Below are 20,850 nucleotides of genomic sequence, written 5' to 3'. Positions count from 1 at the left end.
AGTATAAGCAAAAATTATTTTTACATTTTTAAATATTGTTGTGGGTACATGTAGGTGTATATATTTATAGGGTGCATGAGATGTTTTGATACAGGCATGCAATGTGAAATAAGCACATCATGGAGAATGGGATATCCATTCCCTCAAGCATTTATCCTTTGAGTTATAGATGTATTTTACATTTGTCTAAAAAATATTTGAACTAAGGCTGGGTGCGGTGGCTCACGCCTGTAATCCCAGCACTTTGGGAGGCCAAGGTGGGTGGATCACGAGGTCAGGAGTTTGAGACCAGCCTGACCAACATGGTGAAACCCTGTCTCTACTAAAAATACAAAAATTAGCCAGGCGTGGTGGGGTGTGCCTGTAATCCCAGCTACTCAGGAGGCTGAGGCAGGAGAATCGCTTGAACCCAGGAGGCGGAGGTTACAGTGAGCTGAGATCACGCTACTGCACTCCAGCCTGGGTGACAGAGCGAGACTCCGTCTCAAAAAAATATATATATATATATATTTATTAATATAAATTAGTTCAAATATATGTATTTATATTTATATATATAAATTAGTTCAAATATATATTTGAACTAATTTACTTAAGCTTGATCTCTATAATTTCAGCCTGATCTTAACCAATGAAATTTCAAAAACAAAAACTGTACTTCAGTCTATAATTGAATGGAGTTCAGTGTAGACTAGTACAGTGGAATGTAGTGGTCTGAAAGGCTTTCATTGTCAAGGAAAAAGGTTGAATTTATTTAAGATGTTGCCAAATAACCAGTTCTACAGTTAAAAAAAAATTCATTAGCAGTGCCCTATTTACCTCAGAGGAAATAAAGGTTAGTGACAGTAATGCAAATAAAACCAAAATATTGAATGTAAGCTAGGTCTGGTGGCATGCACCTGTAATCCCAGCTATTTGGGAGGCTGAGATGGGACGGTCTCTTGAGTCCAGGAGTTTGAGGCTGTAGTGAGCTGTGATTGTGCCTGTGAACAGTGACTGTACTCCAGCCTGGGTGACAGCAAGATGCCGTCTCAAATAAATAAAGATATATAACATAAAATAAATAACTTTATACATTTCCTGGAGGAAAAGTACTCTAAATTCAAGAGATCTGAATCAAATTACTCAACCTTTTGGAATTTGATCCTCTACTGTAATACTCATATGTGAGATTACTGAATTTTCAGAGTAAAAAAAATTGACAGGGTAATACATAGGCCATATTATAGTGAAGATCATAAGTATAAATGTCCTTGTTTAATCTTTCCATACTTAGGACAGCCTCTGTATATAAAATGTTCATTGGGAGAAAAATTATTTTTAAAACTAAATTTTTATAGTAGTCCTCCATTACTGGCAATTAAGGAGCAACCCACAAAATGTAGAATATTTAATGTCATCATGTGGTTCTTTGATTAGGCGTAAAAAGTATTGCAAGCAGCTTTTCTATTCCTTTGGAATATGAATCTTTTTAATGTCTAAAGTTAACCTGCAACATTTTCTAGTAGGATAAGTCAATGTAAATTAGGTAATTTTTGCCTGTTTTATACCTTCTGTTGCATTTTGTTCAAATGAAAACATTTTTAAAAACATGTGATTGAATTTTTACTTCTCAGATAATTGGTTTGAGTGTGAAATTTCTTTTTTAACACTTTGATATGTAAGTTAGTGTAAATTAATACTTTTATAACACTATTAGGCTTTATATTTTTATGGAATGTTTTAAAATTTGAAATTTTTGAAGTGTTAATTTAGCATTACTTTAAACTATCATTATGTGCCAATACTGACAAGAAAAACAATTTTTTATGTATTTAATTTACTATGGTATTCAATAAATTCTATTTTAAAATAAAATTTGGATTTGTTTTATTTTGAATGATGAAAAAATAATTGAAAATGAACTAACTGTACTAGATCATGTTCATATAACACAAAAATGGTAATAATTGCTTAAGAAATTATGCAGTTATTTAGGTCTTACAAATTATCCTTAAAACCTAGATTCTGGCTGGGCATGGTGGCTCACACCTCTAATCCCAGCACTTTGGGAGGCTGAGGTGGGTGGACCACGAGGTCAAAAGATGGAGACCATCTTGGCCAACATGGTAAAACCCCATCTCTACTAAAAATACAAAAATTGGCTGGACGTGGTGGCATGCGCCTGTAGTCCCGGCTACTTGGGAGGCTGAGGCAGGAGAATCGCTTGAGCCCAGGAGGCGGAGGTTGCAGTGAGCCGAGACTGTGTGTCATTGCACTTCAGCCTGGCGACAGAGCAAGACTCCATCTAAAAAAAAAAAAAAAAAAAAAATGTACTAAGGTCTATACAGGCTCTGTTTTACCAAAAAAAAAAAGGCCCACCCCTTCTGATGAACAATCCTGACATTTGCATTTTTGCTGATGTTCCCAGAAATTACCAAGATCCTTGCTGCCATTGTACTTTCTTTTTAATTTAGATGAGATTGGCCTTGATATGTATTGTAGTTTGTCTTGATGATATGTTGAGAAAATCCTGTTCTCTCCATACAGGAACCTTGTGTCATACCACAGGCCCATATATCTGGAAAGATACATAACTTTCCAGAAACTGGAAAGAGTGTCTTTTTTTTAGGGAGAAAGGAAGTAAGATGGCTAGGGCACAGGAGTGACAACTTTTCCATGTACACTGTTCTTTTTCTTGTATTTAATTTTTTGAAAAATAGAGACGCCTAGACTGGTCTCAAACTCCTGAGCTCAAGTGATCTGCATCAGCCTCCCAAAGTGCTGGGATTACAGGCATGAGCCATCAAGCCCAGCCTATACTCTTGCTTTCTGCATTTTCTTTTTTTTTTTTTTTTGACGCGGAGTCTTGCTCTGTGCCCCAGGCTGGAGTGCAGTGGCGCGATCTCGGCTCACTGCAAGCTCCGCTCCCCCGGGTTCACGCCATTCTCCTGCCTCACCCTCCCGAGTAGCTGGGACTACAGGCGCCCGCCACCTCGCCCGGCTAATTTTCTTGTATTTTTAGTAGAGACGGGGTTTCACCGTGTTAGCCAGGATGGTCTCGATCTCCTGACCTTGTGATCCGCCCGTCTCGGCCTCCCAAAGTGCTGGGATTACAGGCTTGAGCCACCGCGCCCGGCCACTTTCTGCATTTTCTATCGTATGCTTCTGTTATGAATTTAAAATACAAATACCATACAAATCTACTGAGTTAATTTTTGGGGGGTGTTATAAAATTAATTCATTTAAACATTCAGACTGAATTATTTTTCTCTTAATAAATATTCATACTAACAGCTGGTTAAATAGTAAATTATTCATATCTTTTTCTTTTGTGTTTTTGAGACAGTCTTGCTCTGTCGTCCAGGGTGGAGTGCAGTGGCGCAATCTCGGCTCACTGCAACCACCCCCTCCCGGGTTCAAGTGATTCTCTTGCCTCAGCCTCCCGAGTAGCTAGGAATCCAGGTGCAGGCCACCACACCCGGCTGATTTTTTGTATTTTAGTAGAGACGGGGTTTCACCATGTTGCCCAGGCTGGTCTTCAACTCCCGAGCTCAGGCAATCCACCTGCCTCGGCCTCCCAAAATGCTAGGATTACTGGCGTGAGCCACCACGCCTAGCTAATTTTTGTATTTTTAGTAGAGACAGGATTTCACCATCTTGGTCAGGCTGCTCTGGAACTCCTGACCTCGTGATCCGCCTACCTCAGCCTCCCAAAGTGCTGGGATTACAGGCGTGAGCCACCACGCCCGGCCAGATCAATAGTTTTAAACTTTATTTTTGTTGTGGCACTTACCCTACTGACCCACAACAAATTAAAAATAAAGCAAAAATTAAAATATCACTGAAAAGCATTAGTGCTAGAAAATGAAAGCAATGACCATTCTAGGTAACACTGATGATAAAATGTTCTCTCTAAAAAAATTTTGGAAATTCCAATTACCTGTATATGAGCGCTTAGAATAGAAGCAAAATTGCACTTGTAGCAATAGCCAGACTTCTTAGCAGAGTTCTGGAGAGAGATCGCTGTAAACTATAGTAAGGCACTAATTCTTTCTTCCTTAGGAGGCTATGGGTAAATATTACAGTTCTTAGTCAGCTAAAACTGAATGTCTATGGTTTGGCATATCACTCTGTTAAAAGCAATTTAACAATTCAGATTGGCCGGGCGCGGTGGCTCAAGCCTGTAATCCCAGCACTTTGGGAGGCCGAGACGGGCGGATCACGAGGTCAGGAGATCAAGACCATCCTGGCTAACATGGTGAAACCCCATCTCTACTAAAAAATACAAAAAAAAACTAGCCGGGCGAGGTGGCGGGTGCCTGTAGTCCCAGCTACTCGGGAGGCTGAGGCAGGAGAATGGGCGTAAACCCGGGAGGCGGAGCTTGCAGTGAGCTGAGATCGGGCCACTGCACTCCAGCCTGGGCGACAGAGCCAGACTCCCTCTCAAAAAAAAAAAAAAAAAAAAAAAAAAAAAAAAAAACAATTCAGATCAGAGAGTCACTTCTCTAGATTAAGTGGGAAAAGGTACCAATTGGCTTCTAATTAATAAGCCACCTGTAAATAGGCTCTGCTACCTATTTAATTTTATAGAAAACCAAATAATTTTTTTATAAACGTGAAAAATGTTTCATCCACAAATGTATTAATATGTATGTGCAACACTTTTCAACCGAAGCCTCACCAACTATTGACCAAATTCAGTCCTGAATGCAGAGAAATAAAATATACAAAGGCAATTCCCAAGTCCTCTCCATTCTGTCTTTCAGATGTCTCTCAAAAGAGTTCCAGGAATCACCATCCCTACTGCCACTAAATCAACTTAATCTGTCTGTACTGTAACAGTTTCTTAATGGGTCTTCCAGCCATTAATTGTGCCATTGATTCCCTTTCCACATCATAGCCAGTGATCTTTCCAAAGTTGAAATCTGATCATTCAACTACAGTGCTTTAGAAAAACCCTTAACAGCACCTAATTTATCTAAGAATAGTCCAAAATCGTTAGCGTGATTTTTTTTTGTTTTTGAGATGGAGTTTATACTACGGGAAATTAAGTTGGAGATGAACAGGGGCTACACCAGTCAGACCTTAAAAATCACATTAACAGTTGAGCGCGGTGGCTCACGCCTGTAATCCCAGCAGTTTGGGAGGCCGAGGCGGGCGGATTCACCTGAGGTCGGGTGTTCAAGACCAGCCTGATCAACATGGAGAAACCCTGTCTCTACTAAACATATAAAATTAGCCGGGCATGGTGGCCCATGCCTGTAATCCCAGCTACTTGGGACGCTGAGGCAGGAGAATCGCTTGAACTCGGGAGGCAGAGGTTGCAGTGAGCTGAGATCGAGCCATTGCACTCCAGCCTGGCAACAGAGTGAGACTCTGTCTCAAAAAGAAAAAAGAATGAGACAAGGCTTGGCTTAGTGGCTCATGCCTGTAATCTCAGCACTTTGGGAGACTGAGGTGGAGCCCAAGATCAGCCTGGGCAACATGTGGGACCCCGTCTCTAAAAATAAAATTAAAACAAAAAGAGAGGGCTGGGCAAGGTGGCTCACACCTGTTATCCTGACACTTTGGGAGGCCAAGGCAGGTGGATCACCTGAGGTCAGGAGTTCAAGACCAGCCTGGCCAACATGGTGAAAACCTGTTTCTACTAAAAATACAAAAAATTAGCTACGCATTGTGGCAGGCACCCATAATCCCAGCTACTCGGGAAGCTGAGGCAGGAGAATCACTTGAAACCAGGAGGCGGAGGTTGCAGTGAGTCGAAATCTTGCAGTGAGCAACAGAGCAAGACTCCAGCTCAGGGAAAAAAAAAAAAAGAGAGAAAGGAAAAATAAAAACAGTGAGACATGTAGGTATACACTTATACACATAAACACCCATATAGTAACTCTGAATCGATGCCATTTATCTTGCATTTTAGGATATTCATTAGCTAATCTTACAATGTTATTTTATTATAATAAGTTGACATTAACAATGTTAATATATCATAGAAATTTGATTATATCCAGTATCAGAAAATCAAATTTTTTTTCTTTTTTTTTTTTTTTTGTTGAAATAGAGTCTCACTCTGCCGCCCAGGCTGGGGCTGGAGTGTGGTGATGTGCTCTCAGCTCACTGCAACCTCCGTCTCCCAGTTTCAAGCAATTCTCCTGCCTCAGCCTCCCAAGTAGCTGGGATTACAGGTACCTACCACCACACCTGGCTAATTTTTGTATTTTTAGTAGAGATGGGGTTTTACCATGTTGGCAGGGCTAGTCTTGAACTTCAGGTGATCCACCCGCCTTGGCCTCCCAAAGTGCTGGGATTACAGGCATGAGCCACCCTGCCTGGCCCCAACAATAATATTCTTAATCAACATGGGGCTTTACGAAATTCAAAGGGGAATTTCTCTCTATGGTTACTGGTAATTTGTCCTGGCTTTTGCCCAAATCTAGTCACCGGGGACAGAGTTTTCAAGCTTTAGGAAGAAACTTTCTTCCCTTTTAGAAATAAACATGGGCCAAAGAAAGGGTTATTAAAAGTGGGAAAATAGGCCGGGCACAGTGGTTCACGCCTGTAATCCCAGCACTTTCAGAGGCCAAGGTGGGCGGATCACGAGGTCAAGAGATCAAGACCATCCTGGCCAACATGGTGAAACCCCGTCTCTACTAAAAATACAAAAAAAAAAAAAATATTAGCCGGGCATGGTGACACGTGCCTGTAATCCCAGCTACTCAGGAGGCTGAGGCAGGAGAATCGCTTGAACCCGGGAGGTGGAAGTTGCAGTGAGCCAAGATCACACCACCGCACTCCAGCCTGGAGACAGAGCAAGACTCCATCTCAAAAAAAAAAAAAAAAAAAAAAAAAAAAAAAAGGTGGGAAAATATGTTTAAAATTTTTTTAGTTGTATATTGTGAAACTGATTAGCATATCACATATAATACAATTGAAAGAAGACTGATTTCATTCTCTCAATTAATCAAGAAATACTTATTGAATACTTATGATATGCCAGCCACTGTACTAAGGTACTGGGGTTAGAGATTAATATTTGAAACATTCCAGGTATTTTTAGTTGGCATTTTATAAGCTTTCCACTAGCAAATGAGGGTAATTCTTTTGAAAGAGTCCCTAAGAAAGAAAATCCATTAATCCTCTATCCAAAGTACAGCAAAATTTGTTGGAACTGGTTTAATCACCTTCTGCTTATATAAACAAAGGCTTCTGTAGTCATTTGCCAAGCATTTATGTGTCCGAGTTTAAATGACAGAGAAAGTTACATAAAATGGACATTTCATATATTGACTCTTTGTTTTCATGCTTTAAACAATTTTAATTGTTTTAATGTTGTCGACATTCTAAGTCATTTCTTTTTAAAATTTTTTCTTAAGAGTCAGGGCCTTGCTTTGTTGCCTAGGCTGGGGTGCCCAGGCTGGAGTGGCATGATCATGGTTCAGTGCAGTCTCAAACGCCTGGGCTCCAGTAATCTTCCTGTCTCAGTCTCCCACGTGCTAGGATTACAGGCGTGGTCCCTGTGCCTGGCCCTAAATCATTTCTTTTTATTTATTTTTATTTGTATATATATATTTTTTGAGATAGCATCTCACTCTGTCACCCACGCTGAAGTGGGATGGTGCGATCACAGCTCACCGCAGCCTCGACCTCCCCTGGTGATTCTCCCACCTCAGCCCCCTGAGTAGCTGGGACTAGAGGCACATGCCACCATGCCCAGCTAATTTTTGTAGAGACACAGTTTCGCCATGTTGTGCAGCCTGGTCTCCAGTTCCTGGGCTCAAATAATCTGCCCATCTCAGACTCCCAAAGACTCCCACTTACAGGCATGAGCCACCGCACCAGCCCTAAATAGTTCCTTTTTATTTCTGAGATAAAGTGTGTGTCTCTTTTTCAGTTGCCCAGGGACTCACACTGATAGCAGATCCATTCAGAGAGAAGCCAGAGGCATGATTAATTTGGAAACAATCACATAAGCCAACAATTTGTACCTAGTGCATTAAACAAAGATCTTTGACTAGTTGATTAAACGAATTGAGGTAAAGATTTTGTGAAAGACTGAATCACATATAATCTGTTTCCTCTTGTTAGTGACAGATTTCTCAGCTGTGACTTACTGTCACAAGAGGTAATATAGCATAAGGCTCAAGGGCACAAACTCTGGAATTAGACTATAGTGGTTGAAATCGTGGCTCTGCCCTGTGCCTCAATCTTCTCCTTTGTGCAGTGGGGGAATAATAATAGCATCTGACTTATAGACTTGAGAGGAGCTAGTAAGTTAATACATGTTAAGTGAATAGAACAGCAGCCAGCAAGTAAAAAAACCACACAACGAATGTTAGTTTTTCAGTATAAGGAGGGAAGGACTCTCATGTCTTCAATTGTCCTACTTCAGATCCTTCAGGATTTTCCTTTTAGTTTGTGTTTTATTTTCTAGGGACAAGGGTCTCCGTATGTTGTCCAGGCTGGTCTTGAACTCTTGGACTTAGTGATCATCCTGACTTGGCCTCCCAAAGTGCTGGGATCACCGGTGAGAGCCCCTATGCCTGGCCTGCTTTTGCTTATCTAAATGTAAACTCTGCCCGGGCGTGGTGGCTCATGCCGGTAATCCCAGCAATTTGGGAGGCTGAAGTGGACGGACCACCTGAGGTCAGAAGTTTGAGACCAGCCTGGCCAATATGGTGAAACCCCGTCTCTACTAAAAATAAAAATTAGCTGGGCGTGGTGGTGCATGCCTGTAATTTCAGCTGCTTGAGAGGCTGAGGCAGGAGAATCACCTAAACCCAGGAGGAGGAGGTTGCAATGATCCGACATGGTGCCACTACACTCCAGCCTGGGTGACAAAGCAAGACTCCATCTCAAAAATAAAATAAAATAAAATAAATTTAAACTTCTATTTTTGTGAATGTCAAGCTTTCTAAAACATTTTAAATAATTGTGGGAAGTTATAAAACCTGAATACTGCAAGAGATAGTAATTTTTTTTTTTTTTTTGAGGCAGAGTTTCACTCTTGTTGCCCAGGCTGGAGTGCAATGGCCACAATCTCAGCTCACTACAACCTCCACCGTCCGGGTTCAAGTGATTCTCCTGTCTCAGCCTTCAGAGTAGCTGGGATTGCAGGCATGAGCCACCACACCTGGCTAATTTTGCATTTTAGTAGAGATGGGGTTTCGCCATGTTGGTCAGGCTGATCTCAAACTCCTGACCTCAGGTGATCCACCTACCTCGGCCTCCCAAAGTGCTGGGATTACAGCCTGAGTGCACATGGCCTTTTTTCTTTTTTTGATGGCGTCTCACTATATTGCCCAGGCTCACCTCAAACTCCTGAGCTCAAATGATCCACCCATCTCAGCCTCCCAAAGTGCTGGAATAGGCATGAGCCACCATGTCCAGCAAAATACTATAATGATTCAATGTACCCATTGTCATTCATTTAAGAAAGTTAACAAACTCTCCTTCAAAAACAGGAAATTTTGGGCTGAGTGCAGTGGCTTATGCCTGTAATCCCAGGACTTTGGGAGGCCGAGGCAGATGGATCACCTGAGGTCAGGAGTTTAAGACCGGCCTGGCCAATATGGTAAAACCTCATCTCTACTAAAAATACAAAAATTAGCCAGGCGTGGTGGCGCATGCCTGTAGTCCCAGCTACTTGGGAGGTTGAGGCATGAGAATCACTTGAACCCAGGAGGCAGAGGTGGCAGTGAGCCGAGATTGTGCCACTGCACTTCAGCCTGGGTGATAGAGTGAGACCTTCTCTCAAAAGAAACCCAAAAAATAAAAACAAAAACAAAAAAACCCTTCTACTTTGTGAAAGATACTATTAAGAGAACAAAAAGATAAGCCTGACCAACATGGTTGGCTAATTTTGTTTTTTAATTTGATTTGATTTGATTGTTTCTTTTGTTTTTTTGTTTTTGAGAGTCTCACCCCATCACCCAGACTGGAGTACCGTGGCACAATCTCAGCTCACTGTAACCTCTGCCTCTTAGGTTCAAGTGACTCTTATGCCTCAACCTCCCCAATAGCTGGAATTACAGGCGCACATCACCATGCCTGACTACTTTTTGTATTTTTAGTAGACTCGGGGTTTCGCCCTGTTGGCCAGTCTGGTCTCAAGCTCCTGATCTCAAATGATTCACCAGTCTCGGCCTCCCAAAGTGCTGGGATTACTGCAATAAGCCACCATGCCCAGCCAAGAAGTTTTTTTTTTTTTTTCGAGACAGAGTTTTGCTCTTGTTGCCCAAGCTGAAGGGCAGTGACGTGATCTCAGCTCACTGCAACCTCGGGCTCTGGGGTTCAAGGGATTCTCCTGCCTCAGCCTCCGGAGTAGGTGGGACTATAGGAGTCCGCCACATCACCTGGCTAATTTTTTTTTTTTTTTTTTGAGATGGAGTCTCACTCTGTTGCCCAGGCTGGAGTGCAATGGCACGATCTCGGCTTACTGCAACCTCTGCCTCCTGGGTTCAGGCGATTCTTCTGCCTCAGCCTTCCAAGTAGCTAGGATTACAGAAGCGCGCCTCCACACCCAGCTAATTTTTGTATTTTTAGTAGAGACGGGGTTTCACCATGTTGGCCAGGCTGGTCTTGAACTCCCGACCTCGTGATCCACCTGACTTGGCCTCCCAAAGTGCTGGGTGTGAGCCACCAAGCCTGGCCATTTTTTTTTTTTCGTTTTGAGACAGAGTCTCACTCTGTTGCCCAGGCTGGAGTGCAGTGGCGTGATCTCGGCTCACTGCAACCTCCGCCTCCCAGGTTCAAGCAATTCTCTTGCCTCAGCCTCCCGAGTAGCTGGGACTACAGGCGCATGCCATCACACCCAGCTAATTTTTGTATTATTATTAGAGATGGGGTTTCACCATATTGGCCAGGCTGGTCTTGAACTCCTGACCTCGTGATCCACCTAAGTGCTGAGATTACAGGTGTGAGCCACCACGCATGACCTAATTTTTTGTATTTTTGGTAGAGATGGAGTTTCATTATGCCGGTCTCGAACTCCTGACCTTAAGATATCTGCCCACCTCGACCTCCCGGAGTGCTGGGATTACAGGTCACCGTGCCTGGCCTAGAAGTACTTTTTTTTTTTTTTTTTTTGAGACGGAGACTCTGTCGCGTAGGCTTGAGTGCGGGGGCGCTATCTCAGCTCACTGCAAGCTCTGCCTCCTGGGTTCATGTCATTCTCCTGCCTCAGCCTCCTGAGTAGCTGGGACTATAGGCGCCTCCCACCATGCCCAGCTAATTTTCTGTATTTTTAGTAGAGGCGTAGTTTCACCATGTTAGCCAGGATGGTCTCGATCTCCTGACCTCGTGATCCGTCCGCCTTAATTTCATGGTTCTCTTACTTCCACTTTCTTTCTTTTTTTGAGACAGAGTTTCACTCTTGTTGCCCAGGCTGAAGTACAGTGACGCAATTTCCACTCACTGCAACCTCTGCCTCCTGGGTTCAAGCAATTCTCCTGCCTCAGCCTCCCAAGTAGCTGGGATTATAGGCATGTGCCATCACGCCCAGCTAATATTTTGTATTTAGTAGAGACAGGGTTTCACCATGTTAGCCAGGCTGGTCTTGAACTCCTGACCTTAGGTGATTGCCTGTCTTGGCCTCCCGAAGTGCTGGGATTATAGGCGTGAGCCACCGTGCCTGGCTACCCTCTATTCTTTAGGAATGGTACCTTATCTTAATCTGACATGACACTCTGCATGCCAGAATCAGAGGACAGAGTAAAATTTTAAGATGCTGGCCTGTCAAGAGTTTGTTTGTTCAACAAATATTTATTAAATGACTGAATGCTTGATGACACCTACTTAGGAGGCATTTAAGATGGATAAGGTTATAATCCTCATGCAGTTGAATGTTTAGTGGGGGACTAGCAAGTAAGTTGGTTGAATACAACAGGATAAATGCTATAATAGAGAATACATAGGCTGGGCATGGTGCCTGATGCCTGTAATCCCAACACTTTGGGAGGCCAAGGTGGGTGGATCACTTGAGGTCAAGAGTTCGAGACCAGCCCGGCCAACATGGTGAAACCCTGTCTCTACTCAAAATACAAAGGGTGGCACGTGCCTGTAATCCCAGCTACTCGGGAGGCTGAGGCAGGAGAATCACTTGAACCCAGGAGGCAGAGGTTGCAGTAGGCCAAGATTGCACCACTGCATTCCAGCCTGGGCAATAGAGGGAGACTCAGTCTCAAAAAAAAAAAAAAAAAAAAAAAAAAAAAAAAAAAAATTCAAGAGAGTCTTTATTATTTTATCATTTTTTATTTCTTTATTTTGAGACAGGGTCTTGCTCTGTTACCCAGGCTGGAGTACAGAGGCATGATCTTGCTCACCGCAGCCTCAACCTTTTGGGCTCAAGCAATCCTCCCGCCTCAGCCTCTGAGTAGCTGGTACTACAGGCACGCACAGCCACACTGGGCTAATTTTTCTAGCTTTTTTCGTAGAGACAGTGTTTCACCATGTTGCCCAGACTGTATCATTTTATTCTCATACTATTTTACTTAGCATTTTAACAGTATACTAGTAAGTGTTGAATTGTTGTAACTAGGCAAGGACAAGGAGGAGAATTAGTACGTGATCCAGTGCGAGTGAAAAATAGACATGCCATTGACCAAAATGGAAACAGAACCCTTCTGGAAAAAAAGTCTAAGAACATTTAACAAACATTTTCTGAAGCACTGAATTTATCAATCTTGTCATCACTGAACATTGACTATAACTGCTCCTGACATCTTCTTAGACACTTAGACTTGAAATATGTATTTCAAGATTTATTTTTTTTAGAGACGTGGTCTTGCTATGTAGTCCAGGCTTGAGTGCAGTGGCTATACACAGGCACTATCCAAGTACTGATCAGCAGGAATTCTGACCTGCTCAATTTCTGTCCTGGGTTAGTTCACCCCTCCTTAGGCAATCTGGTGGTCCATTGCTCCCAGGAAGTCACCATGTTGATGCTGAACTTAGCACAGGCACCCAATCCGCACAGCGCACTACAGCCCAGAACTGGGCTCACATGAGCCTTCTGCCTCAACCTCTGGAGTAGCTGGGAACACAGACATGGGCCACTGTGCCTGGCTCAATACATATTTTTTGAATGAATAAATTGATTCTCCAGAATTGATTGCTGATTGAAAGTCAGCATCTATACATTTTTTTTTTTTTTTTTTTTTTTTTTTTTTTTTTTTTGAGACGGAGTCTCGCTCTGTCGCCCAGCCCAGGCTGGAGTGCAGTGGCGCGATCTCGGCTCACTGCAAGCTCCGCCTCCCGGGTTCACGCCATTCTCCTGCCTCAGCCTCCTGAGTAGCTGGGACTACAGGCGCCCACAACCGCGCCCGGCTAATTTTTTGTAATTTTTAGTAGAGACGGAGTTTCACCGTGGTCTCGATCTCCTGACCTTGTGATCCGCCCGCCTCGGCCTCCCAAAGTGCTGGGATTACAGGCATGAGCCACCGCGCCCGGCCGCATCTATACATTTCAAGGCTGGTTGATCACTTGAAAATTAAGGAATTTATTTTGATTAGTTCAATCAAGGATGAATCCTGTTCCCCCTTTCTTTCTTTCTTTTTTTTTTTTTTGGAGACCAAGTCCTGCTCTTGTCCCCTAGGCTGAAGTGCGATGGCACGATCTTGGCTCACTGCAACCTCCAATTCTGGGTTCAAGCGATTCTCCTGCCTCAGCCCCAAGAGTAGCTGTGATTACAGGCACCTGCCACCATGCCCAGCTAATTTTTGTATTTTTAGTACAGACGGGGATTTCACCATGTTGGCCAGGCTGGTCTAGAACTCCTGACCTCAGGTGATCCACCCGCCTTGGCCTTCCGAAGTGCTGAGATTACAGGCGTGAGCCACCGCGCCCGGCCAATCCTGTTCCCCATTTCTAACTCTAAATTTTCCAATTTACCAAAGAGTTCTGGCAAGTGTGAAGGAGCTCATCTTGTTTCATTTCTACACTATCCAACTAAGGAGTGAAGCATTCGTGAGTACAAAAAGACCAGAGTTACAAAGTTCTAACAAAACAAAGCACTCTAATCTCATTTAATTTTGATTTTCCAGTTTGTCTGTCCTCACCTTCTAGATTATAACGTCCCTACAGGCAGGAAATGTGTAGGCCCAACTGAAATCCAGAAGATAAACATTTATTGAATGCATGCATAAATTAGTCAAGATGCCTTCCCCAAGGCTGACAATTTAGTGTGACACATATATTAAAACATTTTTAAGCCTTGGTTCTGCTGCATCTGCCAGATGGGGAAGAAATACACAATACCTGAAGATTGTTCACAAGCTGGGGGAACCAGTGGGTGGATTAGTTTTTTTCTGAGAGAAGATCCTACTTCAGTGAATTGTGCGTCATAATGTTTGAGAAGTAATACTTATGTTGAGTGAAAGAAGCTAGACCGAAAAAAAGGTGCGTGTTGCACGATTCCCGTATATAAAACTTTAGCATGTGCAAACTTATCTGTACTGAAAGTAGATACGTAGTTGATAAGGGATGTGATGGAGAGGGAGTGGACACAGGGATTAGGAAGGTGGGGAGGAAACTTAGAAGTGAATATGTTCATTTGAGTATGATTTCATGGGTGCAAAGGTATGTCAAAGCATCAGATTGGACATATAATTGCGTGCAGTTTGTCATGTCAATTATTTTAAAATAAAGTTTTTAAAAAAGAGATAAGATAGAGTCAGATCGCTGAGGGTCAGATGGAAGAACTCTCGAAGTCTTCTGGAGCAGAAAGATGTTAAAGCAGTTTTAAGAAAATCAAACTGATTGTGGTTTTCCCAGTAGATAAAGAATACCATTTAGTAAACCATTGCTAATAGCCAAACCTGGGCTTGTGTGATAGCAAAATAAATGGAAAGGTGGATAGGTACACATTACATCCAGGGAATAACCCAGTCTCTGGTCCAGAAGGTGTGGTGTATGCGTGTTATGTGGGTGATTATCTCCGGAGGGAAAAAGACAGTCTCATAGTTAAACCAAGAAGAATATTTACCGGCAGCAACAGGAGAGGCTAGAGGAAGAACATGATCGGGGTAAGAAGATGATTTTGCATTTTGGACAGGAGAGAGTAACATTTAAAGCCTCTACCCGCTCTGAAGCACAGAGAGTGTGCTGCGACACTGGAGTCTGCTGGAGCGGGTCGGCACTGGCCAGGCCCGGTGAGCGGAATGAGCCCACACAGCAACTCCAAACTGCATCCGGAAGCCTGCAACCTTAACCCTCAACCTCCGATTCCCCAAGTTCCACTGTCGTAGTTGAGGCAGATGTTTGCCCAAGTCCTGCCTAGGTATCCAACGGATATACGGCGTGAACACCCCACCACTTTAGGGGAACCCGGAGGCGGTCGGCGTGGGGGCGCGCTCCTGCCCGGCGCGTACGCGCGGCGGGCAGGGAGGTGGCCTGGAAGCGAGGGAGCGCGCGCCCTTCACGTGACCCGACCCGCGGGCGGCGACGCACGCGCCGCGCCGCTCACGTGGTCCGTCCCCAGCCCCGTCGCCGGCGGAGGCGGGCGCGGGCGCGTCCCTGTGGCCAGTCACCCGGAGGAGTTGGTCGCACAATTATGAAAGACTCGGCTTCTGCTGCTAGCGTCGGAGCTGAGTTAGTTCTGAGAAGGTTTCCCTGGGCGTTCCTTGTCCGGCGGCCTCTGCTGCCGCCTCCGGAGACGCTTCCCGATAGATGGCTACAGGCCGCGGAGGAGGAGGAGGTGGAGTTGCTGCCCTTCCGGAGTCCGCCCCGTGAGGAGAATGGTACTAGACCCAGGCAGGCCCGGGCGGGGAATGGTCCTGGGGTTGCGGGCGGTAAAGGAGAGACTTGGCAGGCAAGTTTGTAGGGAGCTGCGTTCCATGCGGCGAAGTACCCCCAAATTGCCTTGAGGCTTCCGGATTTGTCGGAACGGGTCGCGGGACGGGTGTGCAGTTCGTTCGGGGGTGAGGGGCGGGAGCAGGTAGCAAGTCCGACGCGACATCTCTTCTCGGGAATCCCCTGAGCAGAGACTCGGCTACCAGCGAGGGCCTCTCGAGGCGGTAGAGGCGCGAGCCGGGGACTACTTGGCTGGGCTGAACTGAGCGGCCGCAGCGCGCCCGACGCAGCGCTCAGCCTTCAAGCCCCGCATCTCCTGGGAGCACGGTCCTCCTGGCGCCAGTTGCTGGCAGATAAGGGAGCCAAATGCTCTGCTCAAGTTCTGCATGGAAAAAGGGAGGGAGGGCTGGAAGGGTGCAAAAAGGGGGTAGAGGACACGCAGTGCCTTGTTTGCTGTGCAGCGGTTACTCTACAGGTACATTTCCTTTTTGGAGCCAAAACGGAGGGATTTGACAATATTGATAGTAGATCTTTTTTCTTTAGCAAGAATTAAGGATTTTGGTGGGTGGGGGGAGACTTCTGTGGGGACCAAGACGATGTACTGGCAGTCAGGATTTAAGTCGAACTACCTCATCCGTTGCCCCAGAGAACGGCTGATCGTGTTTTAACCCAAAAGGTGCGGAATGGAGAGAGGGAGGCGGTGCATTGCAGCTTCCGATAGAGCTTTTTATTTTTGGATCTCAGGAACCAGTTTTGAAGATTTCTTAAAAAGAAAGTCATTTACATCAGGGACATGAAGAGCAGAGTAGGTATTTTTGATCAGTACTTGAATATAATAGGCTTTGTGCAAACAACTCTCCCTCTGCTGGAGTCCGGCAAGTTTGCTTTTCACTGGACGCTATTCAAGTGCCATACAACACTGAAATAAGAGTTTTACTTATACCACAAGTGTAGTAATACTTTGAATAGATAATGTGCCTTCCATTATTTTCCACCTTATTCTTTTTGTTTGTTTGTTTGTTTTGAGACAGGGTCTCACTCCGTCACCCAGGCTGGAGTGCAGTGGCGCGATCTCTGCTCGCTGCAACCTCTGCCTCCCGGGTTCAAGCGATTCTCCTGCCTCAGGCTCCCGAGTAGCTGGAACTGTAGCCACCATGCCCGGCTAATTTTTACATTTTTAGTAGAGACGGGGTTTCACCATGTTTGGCAGGCTAGTCTCTAAAAACTGACCTCAGGTGATCCACCCACCTCAGCTTCCGAAAGTGCTGGGATTACAGGTGTGAACCACCACGCCAGGCCAACATGGGAGATTTCAAACATGCGAAGATGTATTGTAGAATAAACTACTATATATACCCATTGGCCAGTTTCAACAGCTTCAACCGTGTGAATTTTATTTCTTCTATTACTCCTCCTGTTTTTCCTCAATGGAATGATTTTAAAGCAAATCCCAGACAAATGTCATTTATGGATACTTTATTGTGTTTATGTCTAAAAAGACAAGGACTTTTTAACATAACTACAATATTATTATCACACCTAAAAATGAATAATTGCTTAATATTGAATATTCAGCATATTTCCCTGATTGTCTCTTGTTTTAGTCAGTTGATTTGTTTGAATCAGGTTACAAATAATTCTGCAGATAGCATTTGGTTGGTAACTCTTTCAGTCTCTAGTACCTTCTCTCTTGGGGTGTGGGGGTGTCGTTTGCCATTTATTTGTTGGGAAAAAAACCCCCATCATTTGCCCTGTAGAATTTCCATCAGTTTGGATTTTGTTGAATGCATCCCTGTAGTGTCGTGTAACATGTTTCTTTTTCTGTATTTTTTTTTTCTTTTTTCTTTTTGTTTGAGACGGAGTCTCGCTCTGTTGCCCAGGCTGAGTGCAGTGTAGTGATCTCGGCTGACTGCAACCTCCGCCTCCTGGGTTCAAGTGATTCTTCTGCCTCAGCCTCCCAAGTAGCTGGGACTATAGGTGCGAGCCACGACACCCGGCTAATTTTTGTATTTTTAGTGGAGACGGGGTTTCACCATATTGGCCAGGGTGGTCTTGAACTCCTGACTTCTGGTGATCCGCCTGCCTTGCCTCCCAAAGTGTTGGGATTACAGGTATGCCCCATTTTGCCCGGTCTTTTCTTTATTTCCTGTGAACTAGTAGTTAGTCTAAAGACTTGATCAGTAGCCGGGCGTGGTGGCGCTCGCATGTAATACCAGCTACTCAGGGGGCTAAGGCAGGAGAGTAGCTTGAACCTGGGAGGTGGAGGTTGCAGTGAGCGGAGATGGTGCCACTGCACTCCAGCCTGGGTTACAGAGTGAGACTCCGTCTCAAAAAAAAAAAAAAAGAACTTGATCAGGCAGGGCGCGGTAATCCCTACACTTTGGGAGGCGGCGACAGGCTGATCACGGATCACTTGGGGTCAGGAGTTCAAAACCAGCCTGGCCAACATGGTGAAACCCCGTCTCTACTAAAAATACAAAAATTAGCTGGGCATTGTGATGGGCGCCTATAATCCCAGCTACTCATCAGGCTGAGGCAGGAGAATCTCTTGAACTTGGAGGCGGAGGTTGTAGTGAGCCAAGATCGTGCCATTCACTCCCGCCTGGGTGAGATTCTGTTTCAAAAAAAAAAAAAAAAAAAAAAGAGAGACTTGATCGGATTCTAGTTACATGCTTTGACAATATTCATAGATAGTACTATGTACTTTTTATTGCATTACATTAAGAGGCAAATACTGTCTTTTTTTGTTTTTTGAGATGGAGTCTTGCTCTTTTTTTGTTGTTGTTTGTTTTGTTTTGTTTTAGGACAGAGTCTTACTCTTGTTGCCCAGAGTGGAGTGCCTGGCTTACTGCAACCTCTGCCTCCCTGGTTCAAGCGATTCTGCTGCCCCAGCCTCTGGAAGCTGGGATTAGGGGCGTCTGCCACCATGCCCGGCTAATTTTTGTATTTTTAGTAGAGACAGGGTTTGCCATGTTGGCCAGGCTGGTCTTGAACTCCTGACCTCAGGCGATCCATCCACTTTGGCCTCCCGAAGTGTTAGGATTACAGGCGTGAGCCACTGCACTCGGCTTCTTTTTTTTTTTTTTTTTTTTTTTTTTTAATGTTAAGATTGACCAGTGGATTCGTGTTGCCTGATGCCTGATCTCTCTGTTGTGAAGTACCCCATAAGTTACTCATGTAATAGTTTTTGTAGTAGCCATTTAGTTTTGTCATTGATCTATTATTTCATTCTGGGTTTCCTTTTCTCCTTTCTTTTTGGGAAATCTTTCAACATATAAGTAAATTGCAGTTTTTTTTTTAGTGACTGCCTGTTAAATGTCTGCTTTAAGTTTGGTACCTGGGTCAGGGTGCAGTGGCTCATGCTTATAATCCTAGCACTTTGAGAGACTGAGGCGGGTAGATCCCTTGAGCCCAGGAGTATAAGACTAGCCTGGGACAGATGGTGAAACCCAGTCTCTACCAAAAAAAAAAAAGCTGGGCATGGTGATGTGCACCTGTGGTCCCAGCTACTTGGGAGGCTGAGGTGGGAGGATGGCTTGAAGTTGCAGTGAGCTGAGATCATGTCACTGCACAACAGTCTGGGTAACAGAACCAGACCCTGTCTCAAAAAAAAAAAAATGTTTGGTACAGTGAAGCAAAATTCAGTGGTTGAGGTTAGTTTAGGACATAAACATTACTTGACTATGGGGATTTTTTTTTTTTTTTTTTTTTTGAGATGGAGCTCTGTCTCCCAGGCTGGAGTGCAGTGGCGCAATCTCAGCTCACTGCAAGCTCCACCTCCTGGGTTCACGCCATTCTCCAGCCTCAGCCTCCCAAGTAGCTGGGAATCTCGGCTCACTGCAAGCTCCACCTCCCGGGTTCACGCCCTTCTCCTTCCTCAGCCTCCGGAGTAGCTGGAACTACAGGCGCCCGCCACCATGCCCAGCTAATTTTTTTGTATTTTTAGTAGTGACGGGTTTCACCGTGTTAGCCAGGATGGTCTCGATCTCCTGACCTCGTGATCCGCTCGCCTCGGCCTCCCAAAGCGCTGGGATTACAGGCGTGAGCCACCGCGCCCGGCCTGACTATGGGGATTTTTAACTGAGTCATTTATGTGAATCAATAAAAAGAACTTAAGATGGGTGTCACTTTTAGATGGTGCTTTTGCAATTATTAGATTAGTTGAATGTGAATGCAGTATTTGACTTGGAGAATTGGACCTCTTGTACTTTATAAAAATATGATTAGTTCTAATTTAAATTGTTAGTTCTTTTAGAGATTTTGTTGACTTTTTGGTGCAGTTAATTTTGAATTTAGAAAATTGCTCTGGATTTTTTTTTTTTTTTTTTTTTTTTTTGAGACGGAGTTTCGCTCTTGTCACCCAGGCTGGAGTGCAATGGTGCGATCTTGGCTCACTGCAACCTTCGCCTCCTGGGTTCAAGCGATTCTCCTGCCTCAGCCTCCCAAGTCGCTGGGATTACAGGCGCGCACCACAATGCCCAGGTAATTTTTATATTTTTAGTAGAGATGGGGTTTTACCGTGTTGGCCAGGCTAGTCTCTATCTCCTGACCTCACGCTCTGGATTTTTTTAACCTGTTTTTCTGGTAGTGTGTATTTAGTTTTCTGACCATGTAGAGATTTTAGAACCCTGTTAAAGGAATTTTGGTGTGTGGAGGTAAGCAGTTTTTTGAAGTTGGTAAGTCAAGACTTGAGTCTTGACATATTTTTACCAGGTCACGGTCTTTTTGTTTTTTTTTTTTGAGACTGAGTTTTGCTCTTTCACCCAGGCTGGAGTGCGGTGGCGTGATGTCGGCTCACGGCAATCTCTGTCTTCCAGTTTCAAGAGATTTTTCTGCCTCACCCTCTCGAGTAGCTGGGATTACAGGTGCCTGCCACCATGCCTAAATAATTTTTGTATTTTTAGTAGAGATGGGGTGTCACCATGTTGGCCAGCCTCGTCTCTAACTCCTGACCTCATCATCCGCCCACCCATGATAGGCCTCCCAAAGTGCTGGGATTACAGGTGTGAGCCACCGCCTGTCAGTCTTTTATGAGCATCACTGTTATCTTCTCAATCTGTAAAAGGCAGATGATAATCTTTT

The 20,850-nt window shown here is 44.3% G+C and overlaps 1 protein-coding gene across 4 annotated transcripts in view; it reads left to right on the top strand.

Annotated features, from left to right (window-relative positions):
- Positions 1 to 15,431: 15,431 nt before the first annotated feature.
- Positions 15,432 to 20,850, top strand: part of TRPM7 (transient receptor potential cation channel subfamily M member 7) — a 120,837-nt gene continuing 115,418 nt past the window's right edge. For 3 of the 4 annotated variants that reach the window (XM_050797105.1, XM_050797104.1, XM_050797107.1), the window contains exon 1: positions 15,459 to 15,716. In XM_050797105.1, coding sequence (XP_050653062.1) covers positions 15,714 to 15,716 — 3 coding nt within the window. In that variant the 5' untranslated portion in view covers positions 15,459 to 15,713. Of the gene's footprint in view, positions 15,717 to 20,850 lie in introns of all 4 variants that reach the window. The other variant, XM_050797103.1, reaches the window with a different exon arrangement.

The sequence above is a fragment of the Macaca thibetana genome, chromosome 7, assembly GCF_024542745.1.
Source record: "Macaca thibetana thibetana isolate TM-01 chromosome 7, ASM2454274v1, whole genome shotgun sequence".
NCBI classification, from domain to species: domain Eukaryota; kingdom Metazoa; phylum Chordata; class Mammalia; order Primates; family Cercopithecidae; genus Macaca; species Macaca thibetana.
Note: the sequence above shows the minus strand (reverse complement) of the source record. Positions and strands in the feature narration are given on the sequence as shown.